The sequence below is a fragment of the Silurus aristotelis genome, assembly GCF_946808225.1.
Source record: "Silurus aristotelis genome assembly, chromosome: 12".
Taxonomy (NCBI): Eukaryota; Metazoa; Chordata; class Actinopteri; order Siluriformes; family Siluridae; genus Silurus; species Silurus aristotelis.
This window is the reverse complement of record NC_139585.1, coordinates 6,726,063-6,750,732: the sequence shown is the minus strand read 5'-3', so window position 1 is coordinate 6,750,732 and position 24,670 is coordinate 6,726,063. Positions and strand designations below refer to the sequence as shown.

The following is a 24,670-nucleotide window of genomic DNA, read 5'->3' as shown; positions in this document are numbered from 1 at the left end:
TATAGAGGATCAGAATGAGAGTTGTTTAGGGTTTAATCTTTCTCTTGTGTGTCTGTTCACACTTGTGTTAATGGAAGGGGTGTAACGGTACATTTAATTTTAGTAGTTGGGGGAAGAAATGCGAAATATAGCATCACTTGTCATTTGAAAAGAAATTTAATTAACGTTGTTTATTATTAACGTTTGTAAACGTCAACAGTTCACATTTTCAAAACACATTTGAATAAAATGCTTACTTGGTTAAAAAATATGTATAAAAATCATAATAAAAAAAAAGAAATCAATGCAATACACGTTGATTAAATAATCAATTAAATTGGCACAAATTAAGTTAATTAAATAAATAGAAAACATTTAATCAAATAGGTTGTTTTCTAGACCCCTTTCAGGGAATACAAGAATTGCATTTGGTACATGTGCACCGTACTGAAACGGTTTGGTACAAATACATGCACCGTTACACCCTTAAGTAAATGGTGAGGTGTTCATGCAGGGGTGTGGGGGGGGGTGTGTGGGGGGGGGTGTGTGAGAGAGAGAGAGAGATGTTTTGAGCCGGTGGTGGTCACTTGCAGTCTTGTTCTCAGCCATGCAGCATTGCCTGCTCTTCTTATAATACTGTAATCTTCTGCTTTCACACAAACAGCAGCACCACTTCAAAGACTGTGTGTGTGTGTGTATGGTAAACTTAATACTACCCCCCCCCCCCACCCCGCTGAGTGCTAAAACGTTTACTTTTCTTTTAAGTGCCTTGGTATATTTGTTTCTGAATCACTTGAGTGCACAAAATTAAAACACAGCATGTGGTTTTGTGTGTGTGTGTGTGTGTGTGTCAGGATGCCGGCCGGGAGACGTGTGTATATCCTCTGCCCGAGCCGCACGACCTGTTCCAGGCATCTCAGATGAAGTTTGAGGATTTCACTAAAGATCTGCTGAAGCTGCGAAAGGACCTTCGAGGTGAAACACATCACCTCAGAGCCACCAACTATTTATTTCTCACTCGCTCACATTCTTTCTACATTTAATGTATTTCTGTATATGTACTAGGGGTGTGAATCTTCACTGGCTTCACGCTTCGATTACGATTTGATAATAATTATGTTGCTGTATTTCCATTTAGGGAGACTTTTACTTTAACTTTACTACATTTTAAAGTTAACTATCTTTTTTTTTTTTACTCAACTACATACATTTTGTAAAATCAGTTCCTTTATATTTGTGTGGATAAAAACTGGTCAAACACGCAGCAAGCCACCAATCGGGGTCGAGCGCTCGCTCAGTTTAAAACTTTTTTGATTGGCACTTGCCGGTATCTACTTATCACCAACATTCAGTTCAGTGTCAGTTCAACAGCAAGCAGAACATTTAGAGAGGAATAAATGATGGAAGAAACTTGACTCGAACTCGCCACAACCCCTGAGGCTTTATTTACCATATGTATTTATTTTGAAGTAGAAACGGTTTTGGGCTCATTATTTCAGTCTGTTTAACTCATTAATATCATTTTATTAATAGATTAGTGTGCTAAGAGTAGCATTGTTTTATCAACTCCCTTTACTTTAACTGAGACAATGTCTATTGTGAAAAGTGGTATAGAAATAAACATGAACTTAAACAAAAAATTATAATAATATTATAGCCATAATAAATCATAATACTTTGGATACTTGAGTACATTTAAAGGCAAAGGTATTTTGTACTTTTTCTTAAGTGAAAGTTTAATGGAAGTACTTTTATGCAGTAATATTTTAGTGTCTCTCTATTTTAACTCATGTCCATGGTTTACATTATATTTAAATTGTTTTAAGGATCGGCTCTGAGCCCTTTCCTGTTTGCAGTGGTGATGGACAGGTTGATGGACGATGTCAGACAGGAGTCTTTGTGGACTTTGATATTTGCAGATGATATTGTGATTTGTGGTGAGAGTAGGGAGCAGGTTGAGAAGAGCCTGGAGAGGTGGAGGTACACGCTGGAGAGAAGGTGAATGAAAGTCAGTAGGAGTAAGACAGAGTACATGTGTGTGAATGAGAGGGAGGGCAGTGGAGTGATGCGGTTTCAGGGAGAAGAGGTGGAGAAGGTGGAGGAGTTCAGGTACCTGGGGTCAACAGTGCAAAGTAATGGAGAGTGTGTTAGAGAAGTGAAGAAAAGAGTATAGGCAGGGTGGAGTGGGTGGAGAAGAGTGATAACAGGAGTGATTTGTGATAGAAGAGTATCTGTGAAAGTGAAAGGGAAAGTTTATAGGACTGTGGTGAGACCTGAGATGTTGTATGGTTTAGAGACAGTGGCATTGAGTAGAAGACAGGAGGTGGAGCTGGAGGTAGCAGAGCTGAAGATGTTGAGGTTTTCGTTGGGAGTGATGAGGATGGACAGGATTAGAAATGAGTTTATTTGAGGGACAGCGCATGTAGGACGTTTTGGTGACAAGGTGAGGGTGAGATTGAGATGGTTTGGACATGTGCAGAGGAGGGACATTGGGTATATTAGTAGAAGAATGCTGAGGATGGAGCCACCAGGTAGGAGGAAAAGAGGAAAATCAAGGAGGAGGTTTATGGATGTGGTGAAGGAAGACATGCAGGTAGTGGGTTTAAAAAAGGCAGATGTGGAGGACAGGGGGGTATGGAGATGGATGATTCACTGTGGTTATCCAGATCTCAAATTATAACATACATTTTCACTCACTTTGGCGTTTCGCTTCCGACCGATTTACCTCACTGTGGCTATAATGGATTACTGTCTATTACTGCATCAATGCAGGATCGTCGACGTCCGCATCATGAAACATCTTTCTTTGTAATGGATCAGTCTTTTAACTTGATTCCGCCTTCATTTTCCACTTTTTCTCGTCTCCAGCTGCGAACGTTATGCGTTCAGCACCCCCACATATTTATTCGCCACACGTCGGCTTTACGGCGCCGATCATCTCAGATAAATCAGTGTTCATTTGAAGTCAATTTAGAAAGTGAGAAACACCACGTCTCAAAGCTCTGAACGTCCCTTCTGTCTCAAATCGATGGCTGAGACAAATCTTAAGCCGTATCTGCGTCATCTCTGCTCATAAAGGCTTTTGCGTGTCGCAGATCTCGCCCATCCTCTGCTGGTTGCATTTAGGCTCCTTGTAGCATCTGATGTGAACCATCTGGCCCTACAGCCCTGTTCCCCGAGTGCAATCCTGAGTGCTGATTTGAGTTTTCACTGGGGCAAGGCAATCTTCTTACCAATTATCAGAGCTGATACGACTCTCTTGTTGATCTGATGCACTCTGAGCACACTTGCCATGAGTTTTTAAATCTTAAAAAACCTGCTAATGATTTTTCTCAGCATAGTTGAAATGTACTTAAGCAGTGTTAAAATTAAATTGAAATTGAAATTTTTTTATTTGTAGTTTTTTTTTTTTTTTTTTGACAATGCAAATCGTTTCGAAGCACATTTACAGACAACGTGGTTATAAAAGAATGTATAAGTTTGTTCCTTAAAATTTGAAAGCGTGTCCCTAACGAGTAAACCTGTGGCGACTCCCTGGAGCTACAGTACGTCTACACTTATCCAGATAGATTTGAAAACGGCGTTTTTGTCTAAAAAGGCTTGGCAATCACGCTTTTATTTTCAGTCATTTCCCAAAAGTTGCTCATCCGCACTGAACTGTCTGAAAACTCCTACATCCCTGTATTGACCACTAGCAAAATGTAAGACGCTTCGGCCAGTGTCCATTCCGTACGGCGTTTATTTAATTTCCGGATCTTTGAAACGTCACTCCAATGACTAAAAATGTTTTTGGAAAAGCCTTAGTTTTTACAGTGTATGCTGGCCATGAAAACGGTGTTTTCAAATTGATCCAGTTTGGGATTTTCCCTTCCCAAAAAAACTGTTTTTGTTGATTGAAGACGACGTCTCGGTGTGGACCGAAGGCCAAAATGAGAGAAAATTATGCGTTAAGCGAACACACCTTAGTGCGGACATTGCCTCAGATGGCATTACAAAACCTTAAGAGGAACCAGACTCAAAAATCATCTTGGTGGCATTGAATATTTATACCAGTTCCATCGTTAAGGTGTTCAGTAATTAAATGCAAGCGGATGTCCTGAGGCAGACTGTTGACACGAACACAGTCCTAATCCTTCCTCAGTGTTGAATCTCTATGCCACTGAAGCACAGAATGATTCGATCTGAATATAAAGAGAGGAAAGGGACAGGAACACTGGTCACTGGTACCTCAGGAGCATGTCTAAAACGAGATGTGTATAAAGGAAAAGTGGCTAGCTAATTATAACCCTAGATATGAAATGATTTCGGCTCTTGACGTTCAAATTCAAATCAAGAGTCAACAAGCTTTTTGTCATCGTCATTTCAACCACATAAAGCTGAGCTACATGATGCAACCCAACCCAGAGCTACAATCCACAATTTAGAGCTACATGACGCAACCTACAATTGTCCAGTGTCCGCAACTGGTAGCAAAGCTCTACTCGCACGATTTTCCCCCCGGAAACATGATCGATCTTCCACACCCGCCCTACTCGAAAGATTTGCCTTCTCCCTGTTCCTGAAGATTTCGGCTCAAATGCCACCGGAGATCCAGAGCGAATCGCAGATGATGCTTGACACGCTTCGAAAAGAAGACTTCCAGGACACGTTCCTGAAGTGGCGGGAACGCAGAGAGCGCTGTATTGCAAGGGGACTATTATGAAGGCCATAGCGTGTAAACGTAGATAAAGTACTTTCTTGTAAACAGAGCGAGTCTCGAAACTTTTCATACCACCTGGTATTTTATTTATTTACTCTTTCCTAATCATGAGTAAACGTAATCCGTTTACCTGATAAGTGCTAATTTAGAGCTTCGGTTGGATTCGAGAGCTCGCCAGTAGATTTTATTAAGAAGAGCTCCGCCTCAGATGTCGATCTTTAGTAGAACATTTGTTTCGTATTTTGCCATTTTTGCATTGTAATACATCAGAAACTTAAGCTCTTCAGAAACCTTTTCCTGACTGCATCTGTCCTTTATAGAAAGGTCTGCTTTGAGTTTATACACGTAGAAGTGTGAATAAATGAACTTTTACTCAATTGACCTCATGGCTCACACACTTCCCCTCTTTCAGTCCCTCTCTTTCACACACATTTGCCCACTTTCTCTGGTGGGTGTGGGTGTGTGTGTGTGTATGTATATGTATGTATATGTATATGTATATATATGTATGTGTATATATACGTATATATATATGTGTGTGTGTATATATATATATATATATATATATATATATATATATATATATATATATACATACACATATATATATATATACATATATATATACACACATACATATATATATACACATACATATATATATACACATACATATATATATACATATACATACATGTACATATACATACATATGTATGTATATATGTATGTATATATGTATGTATGTATGTGTATATATATGTATGTGTGTATATATATATATATATATATATATATATATATATATATATATATATATATATATATATATATACACATACATACATATACATATATATATACACATACATACATATACATACATATACATATACATACATATGTATGTGTGTGTATATGTATGTATGTATGTATGTATATATATATATATATATATATATATATATATATATATATATATATACATACACACACACACACACACACACACACACACACACACACAGCGCGAGCACTTGTCAGATGTGGCTCCTCTGCTATTAGCTGTAGATTCGGTCGTCTCGTTGCAAGGAAGCGCCGCGTGGGTCTCTGGCAGCCGTTTGATCTCGCATTGCACCAATCAGACCCAGCAGCGCTCCTGTAGTTCTGTTATGACTACCCTACCAAGAGAGAGAGGGAGAGTGCACTAATGGCACTGAGCGAGATGGGGAGCGCAAGATTGGGGCGCCGAGAGACCGGAGGATGCAGGAAGTCACGAATAAAGATCCGGAGGCAAAATGTTTAAAGCAGTTTGGCTTGATTTCATTTTCTATATGAGAGAGTGCGAAAGCAGGACTGTGAGGTTAAAGAAGTAAGCCATGCCTTTGAATATAACCACTCACCAATATTTCTAAAGCTTCCACTTATTCTCATCACAGAGATAGTTAAATGATCAAAGTATGTTTATAAAAATACTAATTTCCACTAGGTTGTAACATTCCAACCCACAGTATATTAATGAAGTCGGTGAGTCTTTTTTTTTTTTTAAACTAGCGCTTCATTAATCCAGTTCAAGTGGATACATGTATTATATGAGGTCCTATCAAAAGGATTCAAGACTAATGGTGCTTACTGGTGCTATTCCGACCAGGTGCGTTACCACGTCTGCGATTTCATCACTGACGGCAAGTTCGAACAAAGCGCAAACATATAAAATTGTGTGTAACTGGGCAAAGCCACCACAGAGACATCTGAGAAACGGTGATGCTCAAAGATTCATTCAAGGTGTTTTGAGTGGAACACATGCTGTAAAAGCGGAAGAACATCACTGGAAAACGAGTTCGACCCCCGAAAGTGTTGAAAACTTTCAACTCACTAGATTTGCCCTTTTCCCGTAGATGAAGATCCAGCTCAAAGCTCGCCTTTTGACACCATTGCGGAGATCCACTTTGAATCGCAGAAGGTGCCGGACACAAAGAAGACTTTCAGGATGCATTCCAGAAGTGGCAAGAATACCGAAATGCTTCAGGACCTTTTTTTTTTTTTTTCAGACGGCAGGAGAGTGAGTTGTGTGTGAGAGGGAGGTGTGTGGTCAGCCACAATGCTAATAGCTTTACAGATGCAGCATGTGATGTTTATGATTGAAGGAAGATAATGATTTCCGATCTTCTCAGCCTTCCTCACTATCTGCTGTAGGGTCAAAGAAAAGAGTATATATAAATGTGTTAGCACAGATAATACACAAATTGAGTCACTACAGTAAAGGAAGAATAAAGTAAACTTAAATCAGTTGAAGGCCATTAAAGAGATCAGTATTTAATTTCCCTGTATAAGTGTGAACGTTTAGGGTTTTGTTTCTCTTTGATTTGCTACCAAACGTGTGAGATACATCAGTACTGATGTTGAACAGTCATGGCAGGTGACCACCAAGTGCATGTTAGAGACTTGGGAAAGCCTCCGAATATCAATCAATGAGTGAGAAAATGATCTTCATTCCTTAAGTCCATCATGAATATTAATAATGAAGTGCTTAAGCCTTGAATCACTGGTCAAATTGCTTGGACTTTTCTACGTAAACATTGGGCCCAGCATCCGTGCTCATGTAGGTCTTTGAACGTGGGTTTTTAAGCATGAGGTTATTTCCCAAGGTCAGCCGTTTATGGGGCTGGAAGTTGTTAACACATTTGAAATGGTTAACAGGCCCTATCCTCTTCCTTTTCTCCCTCACCATGTTTTGTGCTCCTCTCGTTCCCCCTCGAATTCCTCAATTTCTCCCCTCCCCTATCAATCAGACAGGTCAGACTCAGACAGGCTACAAAGCAAAGGTCCTGCTGGTCAAACGGCTCCCGGTCACGGCCAATCACAGGCCAGGCTATTTCAGGAGGCTTTCTCGGTAATTGGACTTGCAAATCTTGGAGCCGTTTGCAGGCTGACGAATCGGACGAACGTTCACACGACTGAAGGGGCAGGAAGGAGTTGGGTAAATATCTAGAGGCCACCGTTACTGGATTGAATTATGGCCCTTTACCTGTTAGTCGCATTGTTAATTTATGGCAGAAAAGCGCTACCAAATAATTTCCAAAAGTTTCAGCACTTTCTCTGCTCCCAATTTCGAAGCCCTTGATCTGATCAGAGTGAACACGTGACCGGTGTATAGCAGGTTTTAATAAGAACCTTCGAGCTTGCCTGAGATCTATGAACATGTGATGGTTAGCATTTAATAGAAGCTATTTAAACTCAACACCTTCTGCCTCGGCTTGTATATGGTTTGATCGGTTTCTCAGTAGATGAATGTCAGCTCTCAGGGGGTCGACAAGGAGCCGCTGGAATACGCATTAGCAGCGTGACTGAACTGAAAGGGTTCGGAGGAGAAATGCCTCGGGTACAATACGAGTTTCCTCAGACTTTTCACGAGATGGGAAGACTGAAGTGGCGAAACCTGTAGGACTGACGAATGAGGGAAGGATCAGAGTATGTCTTAAGGCAAACCTAATGAATAATATGAATATTAATCTGTTAATGGCAACACACAAGGGCAGGTTGCCCCTGTGACATCAGCATGCAAAAAAAAAAAATTTCTGGACAAGACCAAAACTAGGGAAGTCCTAAGAGTACATGCATTTTGTTTTTCTTTTTTTTTTTTTTTTTTTTTTTAGTGATCAGTACTTTTTCTTTGTTTTCAGCATAAGAACATGTTCTCAAGCAGCAGTATGGAAAACCACTATAGCTGTTTATGGTTATTGGAGAGTGGATATTGATATAACAAGAAATAAAAATATAATAATAATGCCTGGCCTCTTAGGACCTCTGCAATAAACAGCAAGATGAATAGATCTTAAAATTGCAGTATTTTGTTAGGTGCTTATAAAAAGCTAAATATTTGTATTTATTTATTTGAACACCTTAACAAAAAATAAATAATGTAAAAAAAAATTACTATTAGCATTTTAATTACCAATACTACTTTTGATGACTATTGGACAGGTCGTGAAAATCATGTCGTACTCTATGCATGTGTATGCGACTGAATTTTTATTCGATTTGTGGTTTGCAGTCTGTTCACGTCTTTGTACTCTTTCCTAATTGTTCTTTTTTTGTTTTGGGGTTTTTTTTGTTTTTTTTGACACCCTGGTCTTTTTTTTTTTTTTTTGGGTTGGTTGTACTTCCTCTGTTCTTTACATGCTGAACACAATGGGATTTTTACCCAAGAGGTTACAGCTCAGGAAATTGACTGAGGTTCACTCGTGCATATCTGAACATAATTGGTGTAATTGTGCCATGTTTGGCTTGATGATCAAAGACGGCGTGTTGGGGAAGTCGAGGCCCAGTTTGCGTTCACTTTTCTGGCTTCCGGAAGGATTTTTGTAATCGTTGTGGACCAGTTGATTGACTGTGCAGTGTAGTTCATGACACTTTTTTCTTATTTTTTCATCCTTCTTTGGTGGTTATACCACAATTGGCTGATTCCTCTATTTTTATATTATGTTTACATCTTATTTTTCCTCTCAAGTTTTCGTAGCCAAAATAATCAGCTGTTGGAACTGTTGGCTTTGGAGCCTTTTCTATAAATAGTTATTTTTCAATAGAGAAATGAATAAACCTGGTTCAAGTAATATATTGCATGACTGCAGCAGGACCGTTAGAATATCCATCTGCCTGACAGTGGAGGAAAAACACTTCATCTGGTATAGAAACAATTGAGACTGGACTGAAAAACGAAGCGCTTTTTTCGAGCATGTCTAAAAAAAAAAAAAAAAATTATAATAATGTGGGCTTGTTCCAAGTCTTAATTCCCTTCTGATACATTTGTTCCAATCTTTATTTCTCCAAATGTGTCTATTTATTCAGTAATGCTATTGAAAACTACTGAATAATAGTATTTAAATAGCATTAATATTTTCAGAATTTTAAATGCCAGGCAAATCTTTATCTTGAGCTGCTTCTCAGTTCATTTTAATAACCATGTGACCCTTTTTTTCCTTCCTCTTGTTACCCAGCATGCACTGCAGAGGTGGAGAAGGTGTGTAAAGTCTCCTCTGATGATCACCTGCAGCCCTTCAAGGACAAAATGGAAGAGTTTGTGAGCCGAGGTGAGTCACAGCGAAGCGCCGTGTGCAGTCGGAGCACATCACTGTTTACAGGAGCCTATAAGAACATCTACAGGAGAACGGTTTCATGATGAAAAATGAATGGTGGAATCAATCAGGCTAAAGAAAAGAGCCACCTGAACCTGATTTCATTTCATTAGATTTTGTTCTTCTTACTTCGGGCTCCTCTGATGTGTAACAGCTAATCATCAGCCATGACCTGCAGTGTGCACATGCCCATATGTGCACTCCAGATTTTTGAAGCGTCCTGTTTTAAGATATTCTGTGCACTAATATTGGCACCCTTGATTATTAAGCGAAGAAACCTGTGGAAAATTTTTTTTTTTTAACCTTTTGATTAAGTCACCCAGGCTAAAAAATAAAAATAAAAATTAATTAATTAAAATTAAAATTTTTGTGCTGCAATTAAATTTTCGCTTGATTTCGTTTATTTTTATTTGCATAGCGCTTTTAACAATGAATATTGTCTCGAAGCAGCTTTACACAGATAAATCAGTAATAAAAGAATGCCCAAGTTTGTTCTTTAGAACTGTTAGTTTGTCCCTAATGAGTGAGCCAGTGGCAGCTGTGGCAAGGACAAACTGAGATGGCATGAGGAGGAAACGTCGAGGGGAACCCATTCACATCTGTCCATTCATTAAAGTTACAATAGTGTGGGTTTGTGTGCAAACTGAAGACCTAAAAAAAAAATTAACGATTGCTGCATAAATCAAATCACTGACTGTGATGTTGGAGAAAATGTTCGTCAGGATAGTTTGAGTATGTTCGAAATCTTTTCTCTTCTGTACTGTATTTAAACAACGCTTACTTACGATCTCTCCAGACCAAAAAAAGTTTCTCTTGGGGAAAAAAATTTACAACAGATTTATTAAATGGTCTTTTAAATAGTCTCCAGTATTACATCCTTAAAAAAAAGCTGAGCACAGCATTCCCGGCTGAGCACAGCATTCCCGGCTGAGCACAGCATTCCCGGCTGAGCACAGCATTCCCGGCTGAGCACAGCATTCCCGGCTGAGCACAGCATTCTGGCTAAACAGTGCCGAGTCAGATGGCAGGTTCACAGAAGACTCTTATTTTTCTTAGTGCTTCAACTGATGCATGTGTGGGTGTGATTCAGCAGTGCACGGTTGTTTATTTACACCAACGTGAGCATTCGCATTCCACAGAAAAGCACCAGTTGACGTTTCGAAAAGGTCTCAACGCGGAACCGTTTCAGAGATCGTGTTCCCATGATGTGACTTCCAATTGACATTCCTCAAATTCTTTACCTCACCAGTTGGAAAAAATCAGTGAGCGAGGGGGAATTAGTGTATAAATCAAAGTGACTGAGGCTTTCTGCTCGCGGCGCTGGGTGAAATCGGGTGGTCTGGCTGTGATTAGGAAGCAAAGGGATGCTGTTCCACTTAGCCAAGTCCCACTAATGTGTCATGACCCCAGAGCTCCAGCGAGCATGAGATTTTGCTAACCTCACGTCAGATTAATCCGTCCTTCTGTGACCCAGAGCTCCGAGAGCCGAGCTGAGGGTCGTCTGACCCCACCGCCACAAAAAGATGCGCGCAGCCACCTCTTAGATCAGGGGTGTCCAATCTCTTCTACAAAGTGCTGCTTTTCATTCCAACCAATCAAGGACCACACCTGATAGTCATTGAAAATCATGAGATTTAAACAGGTAGTGGTTAATTTTATTATATGTTCTCAAGGGACAATACTACAGAAATGAAACACTGTTGTCAAAATAGCTGGCAAACAAAAGTATGTACACCCTAAGTGATAACAGCTGTAGGTTGTGTAACCATGTGAAGCCACAGGTCCCATTCCTCATGTTCATGTTTTTTTTTTTTTGGCGTGACAAGACATACAAATTTGTGTATCTTGTATGAGAGCAGTTACAATTTGGTGCTTTTAGTACAATTTTCTTATACTGACCACTGGATGTTCAACATGGCACCTCATGGCAAAGAACTCATGACCTTGAGTACTTTAATTGTTTCTCTCCACAAATATTGCTGAGGCTATAAGAAGGTCTGTGACACACTGAAACTGAGTTATAGTACAGTGGCCAGGGTCATACAGAGGTTTTCCAAGACGGGTTCCAATCGGAACACACCTCACAAGGGTCCATCAAAGTAGTAGAGTCCTCAAGCTGTGGGTCAGGTGCAGAAGTTGCAATAAAAAGACGCATGAGTGCTGCAGCATTGCTTTAAAGGTTGCGGAAGGTCCACTTGTGACCAGTGCCTAGACCATATTCATACCAGAAGGAAGCCTCTTCTGACAAGATGAGGCCTTCTGAAGCAGAACATGATGCTTCATGACAGTTTTTCAACATAACGACCCCAAACACACCGCCAAGATACCTCGCTGAGGAACGTGAAGCTGATGGAGCGGCCATGTCTCCAGACCTGAATTCTATTGAGCACCTGTGAGGAATCTTCAATCGGAAGTTGGAGAAACTCCATGTGTCTAACATCCACCAGCTCTGTGATGTCATTGGAAAGGGGAATGAAAGTCAGTAGGATTTAAAGTACATGTGTGTGAATGAGAGGGAGGGCAGTGGACTGGTGCAGTTGCAGGGAGAAGAGGTGGAGAAGGTGGAGGAGTTCAGGTATCTGGGGTCAACAGTGCAAAGTTATGGAGAGTGTGTTAGAGAAGTGAAGAAAAGAGTGCAGGCAGGGTGGAGTGGGTGGAGAAGAGTGATAGCAGGAGTGATTTGTGATAGAAGAGTATCTGTGAGAGTGAAAGTTTAGAGGACTGTGGATCTCTAATTGCTTTTTTTTTTTTTTTTTTTTTTTTTTTTTTCTATCTTGTGCTGTATCTCACTGCAGGTTCAGAATGAAACAAACTTATCAGTGTTTCAACTAGGGGTGTAAGAAAGTATGGATTTTGCGATACTGTATAGATTCTGAAAAAATCATACTGATCTTTACCAATCTTATCCAAATTTACTGAAAGGATCAATACTGCATTTTCTACCTTTATAGAAGAAACCCAAGACTGACTCCAAAATAGAGCATAATCAGATTTTTTTTTGCAAAACGGGTGCTGAAGTTGGTGCTTTGCTGCATCACGTAGCTCATCATTTATCAGGGTGAAGGTCTTCTCTCTGTAAGCGGGACAAGTTTGACAGATAAGAATCAGACAGATTCGTGACACCCCCCCCCCGACATTGAAACAAAGCAAAACCAAATCTGCCACTTTGTCCAAATGCTTACAGACACCTTGACTCATCACACACACACACTGGCCCTCGTCCCCAGACGGTGTAGAAGACTGAGGGGGGGAGGGCAGGGGTTCACGGTCTGAACTCCTCTAAACACTACCGGGCTCAATTTGTCAAAGAGCACCGAGGTCACTGACCTTCACAGGCCCCAACGCTTCATAGGAGCTATTATATACACACACTCGCGCATACAAAAGCTTGAACAGAAAAGGCTTGCGTGGCCTTTCCTCAGCCTCGAGCAGCAAGACATGCTGGCGACGAAAATTCGCCCTGTTCTCTCCCCCTGTATTGTCTTTCACATCCACTTCAAAGAGCCAGCACTCCATTTTTCACTTCGCTCCGACCATCTTTATCCTTCCTGAAGAGTTACAGACTTATTTAGCATGGAACGTCGATAAACCTCTTATATGCATCCAAACATCTTGCCCCGCTTGCTTTCTCCCCTCTTTGGTTTTTAATCCATCTTTTTTTTTTTTTTTTTCCTTACTTCTTTTTTCTCCTCCTCTTTTGATTGATGGAAGAAGTCGCTGCCAAAGCAAATAAAGCCATCACGAGTGAGTTTGAAGCTCCGCAGAGACGCTCAATTAAGCACTCAATCATTTCTTTTATTCCGATATTCAAAGCCGTGCTCTGTGAACTCTCGCATATGTACCACCACGATCCCCCCCCAGCCCCCTCTACCCTCCGCCCTTTTCTACGACGACCCTCAGGATTCACGCGATGTCTCGAGACCAGAGAAGCCTCCGCCAGGCGCCTCTGACAATCCGTTTTGAGAAAAGCCGCCGTTATTTATAATCACGGGGTAAAACGCAGACTCTGCGCTGTCATCGATTGTTATTGAGACGGGTCACGGCGCACAAGTGAAAGCAGACGCAGAGCAGCGCCTCTGTTATGTCTGCGCTCGCCTTGTGTTTCTTCTTGAAAAAGAAAAAAAAAAAATCATTTTTGCATGCGTTCTTGTGTGCGAAGGAAATAATTTTTTTTTTTGTTACTTTTGAAGCTTTGTGCATCCGAGCGCCTGCTGGAGGACGTCTGGCTTTTCCGTTTGCTCCCCACTGACAGGTTTTATTGTGTATTAGGACCTTTCCTATGCGAGTGTGAAATTATTTAATGGAACGGATATTCTGAGGCATTATTTCATCATCCATGCTTGTTTTTATTTCCCCATTAATGATCAAACCTGCGTGTTCATCAAAAGTCAAGTTAAGCCTGCAGGTGGTAAGAGTTGATCACGAAATATCCAACAATCCCACAGTCTCTCGCTACTAAACTATAGTCTGCTGAGTCGTGATTTTTTTTTTGTCATTTTTTTCTCAAGTATCCATCTCCAACACAACCGGTCCCACATGCGGAAAGATGAAGCGAAAGGCTTTAGTGTCAGAAGCTGTAGATCTTCGCATTTGATGTGTCTGTGAAGTCCATCTCGCTCCACTCACACTCAATGATTTGATATTCTCCAAGAGAGCAAGCTGTAGATCAGAGCAAATTTCACTTCTCCCCCTTTTTTTCTCTCCCTTTTGTGTGCGTGTTTTATGATCCGCTAGCCATTATGACGTGCACGGGAAAAACAGAGGCGTATTTTATTTGCGTTTTTTTTTTATCAGAGATTTTAGATTTTTTTTTTCTTTTCTTCAATTTGAAAAGCCAGACGGTCAAAGACGCATGGGGTGATGTTTTTGTATGTTGTAAGAAGTCTGATGGTCAGAATAAAAATATTTTTATAACTGGAAGGTTGGTAGATTGTTAGGTAATGAAATAAAACAAAAATAATACAAAATTTTTAAACATCTGTGTATCTGTACCCATACGACCCACTAGACCTTCTTCATCTTAAGTTTCTAATGACGTACCAGTGTAGATTTATTCATTGCTATAGACTCAAAGCACTTTTGTACATACAGTGAGGAAAATAAGTATTTGAACACCCTGCTATTTTGCAAGTTCTCCCACTTAGAAATCATGGAGGGGTCTGAAATAGTCATCGTAGGTGCATGTCCACTGTGAGAGACATAATCTAAAAAAAAAAATCCAGAAATCACAATGTATGATTTTTTTACTATTTATTTGTATGATGCAGCTGCAAATAAGTATTTGAACACCTGAGAAAGTCAATGTTAATATTTGGTACAGTAGCCTTTGTTTGCAATTACAGAGGTCAAACGTTTCCTGTAGTTTTTCACCAGGTTTGCACACACTGCAGGAGGGATTTTGGCCCACTCCTCCACACAGATCTTCTCTAGATCAGTCAGGTTTCTGGCCTGTCGCTGAGAAACACAGAGTTTGAGCTCCCTCCAAAGATTCTCTATTGGGTTTAGGTCTGGAGACTGGCTAGGCCACGCCAGAACCTTGATATGCTTCTTACAGAGCCACTCCTTGGTTATCCTGGCTGTGTGCTTCGGGTCATTGTCATGTTGGAAGACCCAGCCTCGACCCATCTTCAATGCTCTAACTGATGGAAGGAGGTTGTTCCCCAAAATCTCGCAATACATAGCCCCGGTCATCCTCTCCTTAATACAGTGCAGTCGCCCTGTCCCATGTGCAGAAAAACACCCCCAAAGCATGATGCTACCACCCTCATGCTTCACAGTAGGGATGTTGTTCTTGGGATGGTACTCATCATTCTTCTTCTTCCAAACACGTTTAGTGAAATTATGACCCAAAAGTTCTATTTTGGTCGCATCTGACCACATGACTTTCTCCCATGACTCCTCTGGATCATCCAAATGGTCATTGGCAAACTTAAGACGTGCCTGGACATATGCTGGTTTAAGCAGGGGAACCTTCCGTGCCATGCATGATTTCAAACCATGACGTCTTAGTGTATTACCAACAGTAACCATGGAAACGGTGGTCCCAGCTCTTTTCAGGTCATTGACCATCTCCTCCCGTGTAGTTCTGGGCTGATTTCTCACCTTACTTAGGATCATTGAGACCCCACGAGGTGAGATCTTGCATGGAGCCCCAATCCGAGGGAGATTGACAGTCATGTTTAGCTTCTTCCATTTTCTAATGATTGCTCCAACAGTGGACCTTTTTCACCAAGCTGCTTGGCAATTTCCCCGTAGCCCTTTCCAGCCTTGTGGAGGTGTACAATTTTGTCTCTAGTGTCTTTGGACAGCTCTTTGGTCTTGGCCACGTTAGTAGTTGGATTCTTACTGATTGTATGGGGTGGACAGGTGTCTTTATGCAGCTAATGACCTCAAACAGGTGCATTTAATTTAGGATAATAAATGTAGTGGAGGTGGACATTTTAAAGGCAGACTAACAGGTCTTTGAGGGTCAGAATTCTAGCTGATAGACAGGTGTTCAAATACTTATTTGCAGCTGTATCATACAAATAAATAGTTTAAAAATCATATATTGTGATTTCTGGATTTTTTTTTTTAGATTATGTCTCTCACAGTGGACATGCATCTACGATGACAATTTCAGACCCCTCCATGATTTCTAAGTGGGAGAACTTGCAAAATAGCAGGGTGTTCAAATACTTATTTTCCTCACTGTAGGTCTGGACGAGGGCATCTGCTAAATGCAATAAATGTAAACCTTTTGCCATCTTCGACTCGTGTTTAGATTCGAGCTCAAATCAGATTCCAGACCATCCAGTAGATCGAGTGTAACGATTGCTCAGATAAAAGTCTTCTATGTAGAAGAGGTTTATCGTTCTCCGACTCTGCATCGGCACCGAACCCCTCAACCATTGGTATTGATGATGATAACAGAAACACAGGAAGTCAAAAGTAAGAGGTTTTTGCTCACATGAGGAATCATATCACTGTCAATCCAAAAGCTAAAAATGTAAACTGCAGCACATCTGAAAAGTAGGAGAGAGAAATAAGTTTCAAGTATGAGGTAGATGGTAATATCGTTGAACTTATAAATGTACAGAAAAATATTCAAACAATGAATAGTGATCAATGTTTATTGTTAGTATTGCGATTTATTGACCTTAAAATATGATATGGTGACGAGGTATTAGAAACTGACACATTTTATAACCACATTCTCTGTAAAGCTGCTTCGAGACGGTGTACAGCGATAAAAGCACTAAAGAAATTAAAAATCTATTTTACATCTTTCTGATGTACATGTACTTTCCAAGTTTGCTTTGTTGAAAAAAAAGAAACAGTTGTAGGCTGATTTTTATCTAAAGTTGTAATCTGGTGTACCAGTGTAAATTCATTCATTGATGGAGACTCGGAGCACTTTCGTACGTCGCTCTGGACACGGGCGTCTGCTACATGCTGCAAATTTAAATGTATACAATTATTTGAACTAATGTTTCACTTTTGATTGACAGTTTGCTGCATTTTTTTTATTATTTTATTGTAATATAAATATTTATATAAATAGTGGTACAGTCAATACGGTACATATAGTTCACTTTATTAATTGTTTTAGTTCAGCAAATCATAACGCATGGCCCTTTCACAAACAGGCCTTTGTAGTGCAAAGAAAAAAAAAAATATATATATATATAAATAAAAAATAAAACTTCCAATAAAGTAAAGCAGAGCAGTTTGGCTACACACACACTGGCATCTTCTCTATGTATCCGAGCTTGTGTTACGAGTCAGATGCCTGGGGAAAAGGAAGGCACGCTGGTGTAAACCCTTGATAAGTGAAAGGCGTTTGCACACACTGAAGCGCGAGTCCCGGCCAAGCTCGCTGTCCCTGTGTGCAACCAGCTTCAGTCACACTGCATATCTTTTAATATCCACGTTAATGAAATATTAGGACGTGCACACAGGCTCATATACTCGTACTTTTTTTTTTTTTTCTCTTTTATTGTCAGCACATCTTTTACATGTTTGTACAATAACTGCAATGCTTAATGCTTAAATGTTTGTTTTCGTTTTTTTAAGTGCTCATATTTGTTTCCTCTCTGTTTTGCAGCTAAACAAGAACTGGAGGCCCAGGAAACCCAGCTGAAAGAAACCCACACATCGTAAGGAGCCTTTCAGTCTGTGTTTGTATGTTCTGAGTCAGCCTCACATCACTGATGATATGAGTCAACAGTGGAGGTGTTGGAGTTTCTTTGATGAATCATATATGAATGTGTTCAATTTATTACTGTGCCAAATATTTTGAAAAGTAACACCAAAATCTTTTAGCTTGTGAAAGTAGAATCGGAAGACCGTTAGGAAAATGACTGTAACGTGCGCGCACACAGTTTGACGCCTGTTTTTAGGAAGATTTGTGCTCATCCAGTTACAAATGTGTTTAGTAAAGTCAGGTGCTGATGTAGGTGAGGAGGTCTGGAGTGCAATCAGCATTCCTATTCAGTGTTCAGTAACTTTGTGAGTCAAAGCTCTATAGCAGGAGATCTTCAAATCCAACCCATGAAAGCCTCTTCATGGAGCTGGCTTTGTGCGGAGCAGCATTGTCATGCCGGATTAAGTTTGGGTCTCCTAGTTTAAATAAAGGTTAAATGTTATACTAGCACATCCGAAGACCCCCTATACAATTGTGTGCTTTCAATTTTGTGTGAAGCACAATCCGGGGAAGAACCTGAAAAAGGTCAGGTGTCCCAATACTTTTGTCCATATAATATATGTATACTAGGTCAGGCACTAATGTAGAATGCGGTCAATGATGCATTCGATGTGTAATATTTAGTCGTAAGCATAAAGATGAGCTAAAAAAAAAAATGACAGTGAAAGCTAAACTGCCAAAGGTCATCTCTTCAACAGTCCAAAGTTGTTCTGGTTATTTATTTGCTCAATTATATTCTTCTTTAAAGCCCAAGATCGCGAGTAATCGAAGCGTTTCGATTCTGCTTATTGTCAGAGTTTACTTCTTATGTCATTCTGAAGATTTTCCCTGCTGTTGGCATCTCTGGCTTGTTTATTAGGGATCTAACTTGACATCCGGGTTTTTATAAAGTCGCTCTGTGACTATTTCTATTGCGAACAGCACTATCCAGATATAATGGCATTGAAATAGTTTAGTTTTTCGCTCTTTGACTATGAGGAATAGATCAATTCTGCCTCCATTTGTGTATTCTGCAGATACAACTCTGTTGTGAGGCCAGTCGATGTGGTTTAGCAGCTCCAGGAGCTAAAAAAATAATTTCTGTTTTCTAAAGCAAGTCCCATCGACTGCATTACCTCATTGTTGTTGAAATGCACACGGTAACAACATAAGGTCTATGTTGCTATATATATATTAAAGAACAACAGGTTGCCCACATAATGTGGGTTGTTCAGGTTGTAAATTTGGCTTTCTGGTATGAAGTTGAAGCTCGGATTCACAGACAGTATAAACATGTCTATAGACGGAGTTTACCCAGAGAAAACATTGAGTCAATGTAAAGCTGCACATACCCACACGTTTTATGGGCCATTAGAATAAACTCAGTAAAACGTCAGGTAGGTCCGGCGCTGACCGACATGACCTCATCTCGCCATCCCGCACCGTCTGTTTATCCCCGTTGGAACCCGACGTATCTCCAGCCAAGAGTTTTGGGCTCACAGACGGCGAAGGCAGCACAGCCTCCATCCTCCACAGCAACAGTTCCTCACATTTTCCTAAAGACAAATTAGTTCAAATTTACTTGAAGCTTTCTGATTATACTGCAATTCTGTGAAGAAAAGCTGTAGCTGTAGGGCGGCCCTGTGGAGAAGTAGCAAGGGGACGTGCTAAGGAGTCGTGCTGTAATGTTTGGGGCAACACATGATCTATGAAATTTGACGTGTAGTCAAAACACCAGAGTGGCGGTAATTAAGTTACAGACCAAAAAAAAAAAAAAAGGCGCTCACATAGCTCTGAAATGCGCCTCAGGTTTCACTGGAGTTTATTCCGAATTTGAGACTTGAACAGTGGCTTGTATGGTGAACAGCGGGGTTTGGGTTCAGGGTGGCAGTAGGAGAAAAAGACTCATAAATGTCTCATCAGATATATTTACAGGAAATAAGCACTAAAGGGCCAGCTACAGGTCTGGATTTCTTTGCACAGTCATGTCCGAAAAGTATTACACCACAAAGTATCATTACTGTTATCAAGACTTGTAGTTTAAAGTAACTCATCTTTTTACTTATTTAAAGCCTGGATTCTGTCACATTCCTTGAAATGGAATGACTGCTGCTTTTGATTCAATGTTAATCGAGTGCACATTGTGGTGCCTTATTTTGTTTGCAGTCTAATTGTATTTCTATTTCGCATTCCTGGCTATCATAAGTTAAGCCTTCTTAACTTCCCATGCTGGTTGTGAAACAAACCAAACGTGAATTCGTTTATGCTCTTCGAACAGAAGAATATGGACAATATGGAATCAAAGTATGTTGTGATTATTTTATATATGAAATGGAAATGTTGCAGAATATTTCTATTAAGTAACAGAAAAACCTTGTTCAAATGCATTTTGATTTTATTTCAATTTCATTGTATTTTTTTTATTTATTTATTTTTTATTCTATGAATCACATCAGATGGAACAAATTAACTTCTTTTTATGTTTAAATGTATACAATTCATATAATATACATACAGTGAGGAAAATAAAACACTGCAGGAGGGATTTTGGCCCACTCCTCCACACAGATCTTCTCTAGATCAGTCAGGTTTCTGGCCTGTCGCTGAGAAACACGGAGTTTGAGCTCCCTCCAAAGATTCTCTATTGGGTTTAGGTCTGGAGACTGGCTAGGCCATGCCAGAACCTTGATATGCTTCTTACAGAGCCACTCCTTGGTTATCCTGACTGTGTGCTTCGGGTCATTGTCATGTTGGAAGACCCAGCCTCGACCCATCTTCAATGCTTTAACTGAGGGAAGAAGGTTGTTCCCCAAAATCTCACAAAACATGGCCCCGGTCATCCTCTCCTTAATACAGTGCAGTCGCCCTGTCCCATGTGCAGAAAAACACCTCCAAAGCATGATGCTACCACCCCCATGCTTCACAGTAGGGATGGTGTTCTTGGGATGGTACTCATCATTCTTCTTCCTCCATACACGTTTAGTGGAATTATGACCCAAAAGTTCTATTTTGGTCTCATCTGACCACATGACTTTCTCCCATGACTCCTCTGGATCATCCAAATGGTCATTGGCAAACTTAAGACGTGCCTGGACATGTGCTGGTTTAAGCAGGGGAACCTTCCGTGCCATGCATGATTTCAAACCATGACGTCTTAGTGTATTACCAACAGTAACCTTGGAAACGGTGGTCCCAGCTCTTTTCAGGTCATTGACCACCTCCTCCCGTGTAGTTCTGGGCTGATTTCTCACCTTCCTTAGGATCAGTGAGACCCCACGAGGTGAGATCTTGCATGGAGCCCCAGTCCGAGGGAGATTGACAGTCATGTTTAGCTTCTTCCATTTTCTAATGATTGCTCCAACAGTGGACCTTTTTTCACCAAGCTGCTTAGCAATTTCCATGTAGCCCTTTCCAGCCTTGTGGAGGTGTACAATTTTGTCTCTAGTGTCTTTGGACAGCTCTTTGGTTTCGGCCATGTTAGTAGTTGGATTCTTACTGATTGTATGGGGTGGACAGGTGTCTTTATGCAGCTAACGACCTCAAACAGTTGCATCTAATTTGGGATAATAAATGTATTGAAGGTGGATATTTTAAAGGCAGACTAACAGGTCTTTGAGGGTCAGAATTCTAGCTGATAGACAGGTGTTCAAATACTTATTTGCAGCTGTTTCATATAAATAAATATTAAAAAAATCATATTGTGATTTCTGGATTTTTTTTTTTTAGATTATGTCTCTCACAGTGGACATGCACCTACGATGACAATTTCAGACCCCTCCATGATTTCTAAGTGGGAGAACTTGCAAAATAGCAGGGTGTTCAAATACTTATTTTCCTCACTGTATATATATATATATATATATATATATATATATATATATATATATATATATATATATATATATATATATATATATATATATATATATCTCCACTGTTTAATAAACTAAATTATATATATATATATATATAAAAATGCAAAAATATTTATGTATCTCTCTCTCTCTCTCTCTCTCTCTCTCTCTCTCTCTCTCTCTCTCTAATGTATTTAAATAAATATGAATGTCTGCAATTTGAATCACATTATTATAATACTTTCTCCTCCCTACTCTATTTCAACTTTTTACTATTTTTCCCCATCAGGTTTTTGGAGTTGAGCCTGTTCTTCTCTGTGAAGCCCAAGAGTGGCGAGAAAGAGGTTTCGCCCAACACGTTCTTCTCAGTGTGGCACGAGTTCTCCACCGATTTCAAAGACCTGTGGAAGAAGGAGAACAAGGTGATCCTGCAGGAAAGGTGAGCGAACTCTCCTAGTGGAATAGAAGTGGCAGAGAGTCTGTTTAGTCCTCTTTTGCCATTGACCGTGCTTTGTTTAGTCCAGGATCTGGAGCGGTCATAAGCGCTAATCTCTCAGGAATGGCAAAAAAAACGGTACACACAACAGGAGCCCGTAAGGCCGCGTTTACCGTCGTAATGCTTCTCTCATTTTAAGGTGCGTTCCTGCTGGTTCATCGGGTCTCAGGCCGATTTAGAAAGTGTTTTATACAATAGTCCTCTTCACAACATGGCTCTGTAAACATTTCTGTTTCTGTGTAAGAAGTAGCAGGATGGAGGAGAAGGGGGTGAAGGTGTGTTGGCAGAGCTGTGATGGAGTGCTCCGTTACTTTATACTCTTCTTCACGCTCGTCAGCCTTTTGTTTGCAGTAAGATTTACATTTCTGAGGTGAGGGATGTGGAGGGTCTCGTCTCACTCTCCCCCATGGGGACCGCTGAAGGGCTTTAGATCAGAAAACAGCTCGGGGTCAAATTTGTTGCAGCTCACACCCGTTCCGGTTCGAGTGATGGACGCCGGCTTTGTAGTGACAGCCGCAAGTGGCATCCGCAGCATTCCACGCGTTAGAGATTCCGTCACGGAAATGAATCTTCACCGCCAGCCCACACGTACGATTTAAAACAACTTGTATTTTTGGTTTTTTTCACTCCACAGCCTGTGTAAAGTATCCAATCGACCAAGAATTACATTTATACGTTTCCTCTTATGCCAAATGTAATCTATCAACCACGATTTATTTCCTCCTTATACTTATGTTGCTCAAGCAGTGGAAACATATGAACCCCCAGTTCAGCATTGTGCAAAGTGTCATACCTTAGTCATCACACGTTGATGTTAAAAAATAGATTTATCCATAGAACATCCACAGAATCATTTATACACACACACACATCTCGTTCAGAGACGTCCGTTTCATACGAGCTCCCAAGACTCGTCAACGTGTAGCTCAGTCGATCAGCTTTATATCGAATAATAGACCAGAGTTCTTCAGATATAAAATTTGATTTAAACCAATAATATTTTAATAAATCCATAAATAAGAACTTGAATATCTATTACAGTGGTCCTGAACCCCCAGGCCGCGGATCGGCACCGGTCCCTGGGTCAATTGATCCTGGGCCACACAAAGAATACATAACTTACATTATTTTCGTTTTATTTATTATCTGATTCTGAACGATGTTTTATTTTGGAAAATGACCGGATTCTTTCCTCCACATCTGTCTATGACTCACTCTTGATGCATGTCATGATGCCTCGGTCACATGTCTTACCTCCATCCCCTCTTCCTTCTTAAAGGGGGCTCCGACCGCTAACACATAATACATTACCGCTAAATTCAAACCCCCAAGCGAGCAAAATGAACAAAAAACAACACAGTGGATTCACGTTTTTTATTATTATATTTAGAAAATACCAGTTTTTATGCCGGTCGTATCATTTTATTTTGTTGTATTTATCCACCACACCTGGTGTGAAAATACTGTCCGACATTAATCCGGTCCGTGGTGCAAAAAAAGTTGCAAGTTGGAGACTTACCAGGAATTTAGAAAAATTTATTGGAATTAATAAGAAATGTGTAATTGTATATAAAATCATCAAAGATGATCCTGCAAGATTTCTATTCAACTGCATTTAAGTGCCCCGTCATTGGCTAACCTGCAATTTTGTGAATGCCCGGTTTATTCCCATGAATTCCCATATATTCCGTGGAAAGTGCCCATATTAATTTCCATGGAAAGTTTCCAGTCTTGAAAATTCCTGGAATTTCAAAGAATTAGGAGAAAATAATGGCACCCTGTAAAAGGCAGGAAATGGAGTCTGTGAAAGTACAGTAGAAGTGCTGCAGAGTCACAACTGCAATAGTAATGTAATGGTGTCATTTTTAAAGAAATGCTTTTTTTTTTTTGGTCTTTGATACCTGCATTATACCTTTGGCCCTAAGGGGGTAATACTTGGTAATTTATGGATGTTTAGTTTTTCAGCATGGTTATGGATTATTCATTTTATTAAATTTTTTTTAGTTGTTTTCTTGTATTTTGTTAGTTCAGTTTGCAATCTCTTTAAAACCATTTCCACACAATTTACTAAATGATTGAGGCCTACAGTTACATAGTTTGGGTTGGTAATGTTTGTACTGTCCATTAAAAAAAAAAATAAAATTAATAAATATTGCTTCAACATATCTAAACAATATCAAATAATCTAAATCTTGAATGTCCAAGCCTTGGGCTGGAACCGGACCAGGTGGTTTTCTGGCCTCAGAAGGAAGTTATTCAGTTTCAAGAATGGGCTGTTATTTTAATTTTATATTTTTTTAAGCCTTTAGTGGTGTCCTTTTGTACATTTTACTCCATACAGTG

At 40.0% G+C, this 24,670-nt stretch overlaps 1 protein-coding gene across 3 annotated transcripts in view; it reads left to right on the top strand.

Annotated features, from left to right (window-relative positions):
- Nucleotides 1–24,670, top strand: part of fmn2b (formin 2b) — a 98,223-nt gene that overhangs the window by 61,405 nt on the left and 12,148 nt on the right. For all 3 annotated transcript variants that reach the window (XR_014536039.1, XM_083556378.1, XM_083556377.1), the window contains 4 exons: nt 834–954; nt 9,676–9,768; nt 17,900–17,951; nt 22,121–22,270. Coding sequence is in view for 2 of the 3 variants with exons in the window: in XM_083556378.1 (XP_083412504.1) it covers nt 834–954; nt 9,676–9,768; nt 17,900–17,951; nt 22,121–22,270 (416 nt within the window). In the remaining variant the exon portion in view is untranslated. The remainder of the gene's footprint in view (nt 1–833; nt 955–9,675; nt 9,769–17,899; nt 17,952–22,120; nt 22,271–24,670) is intronic.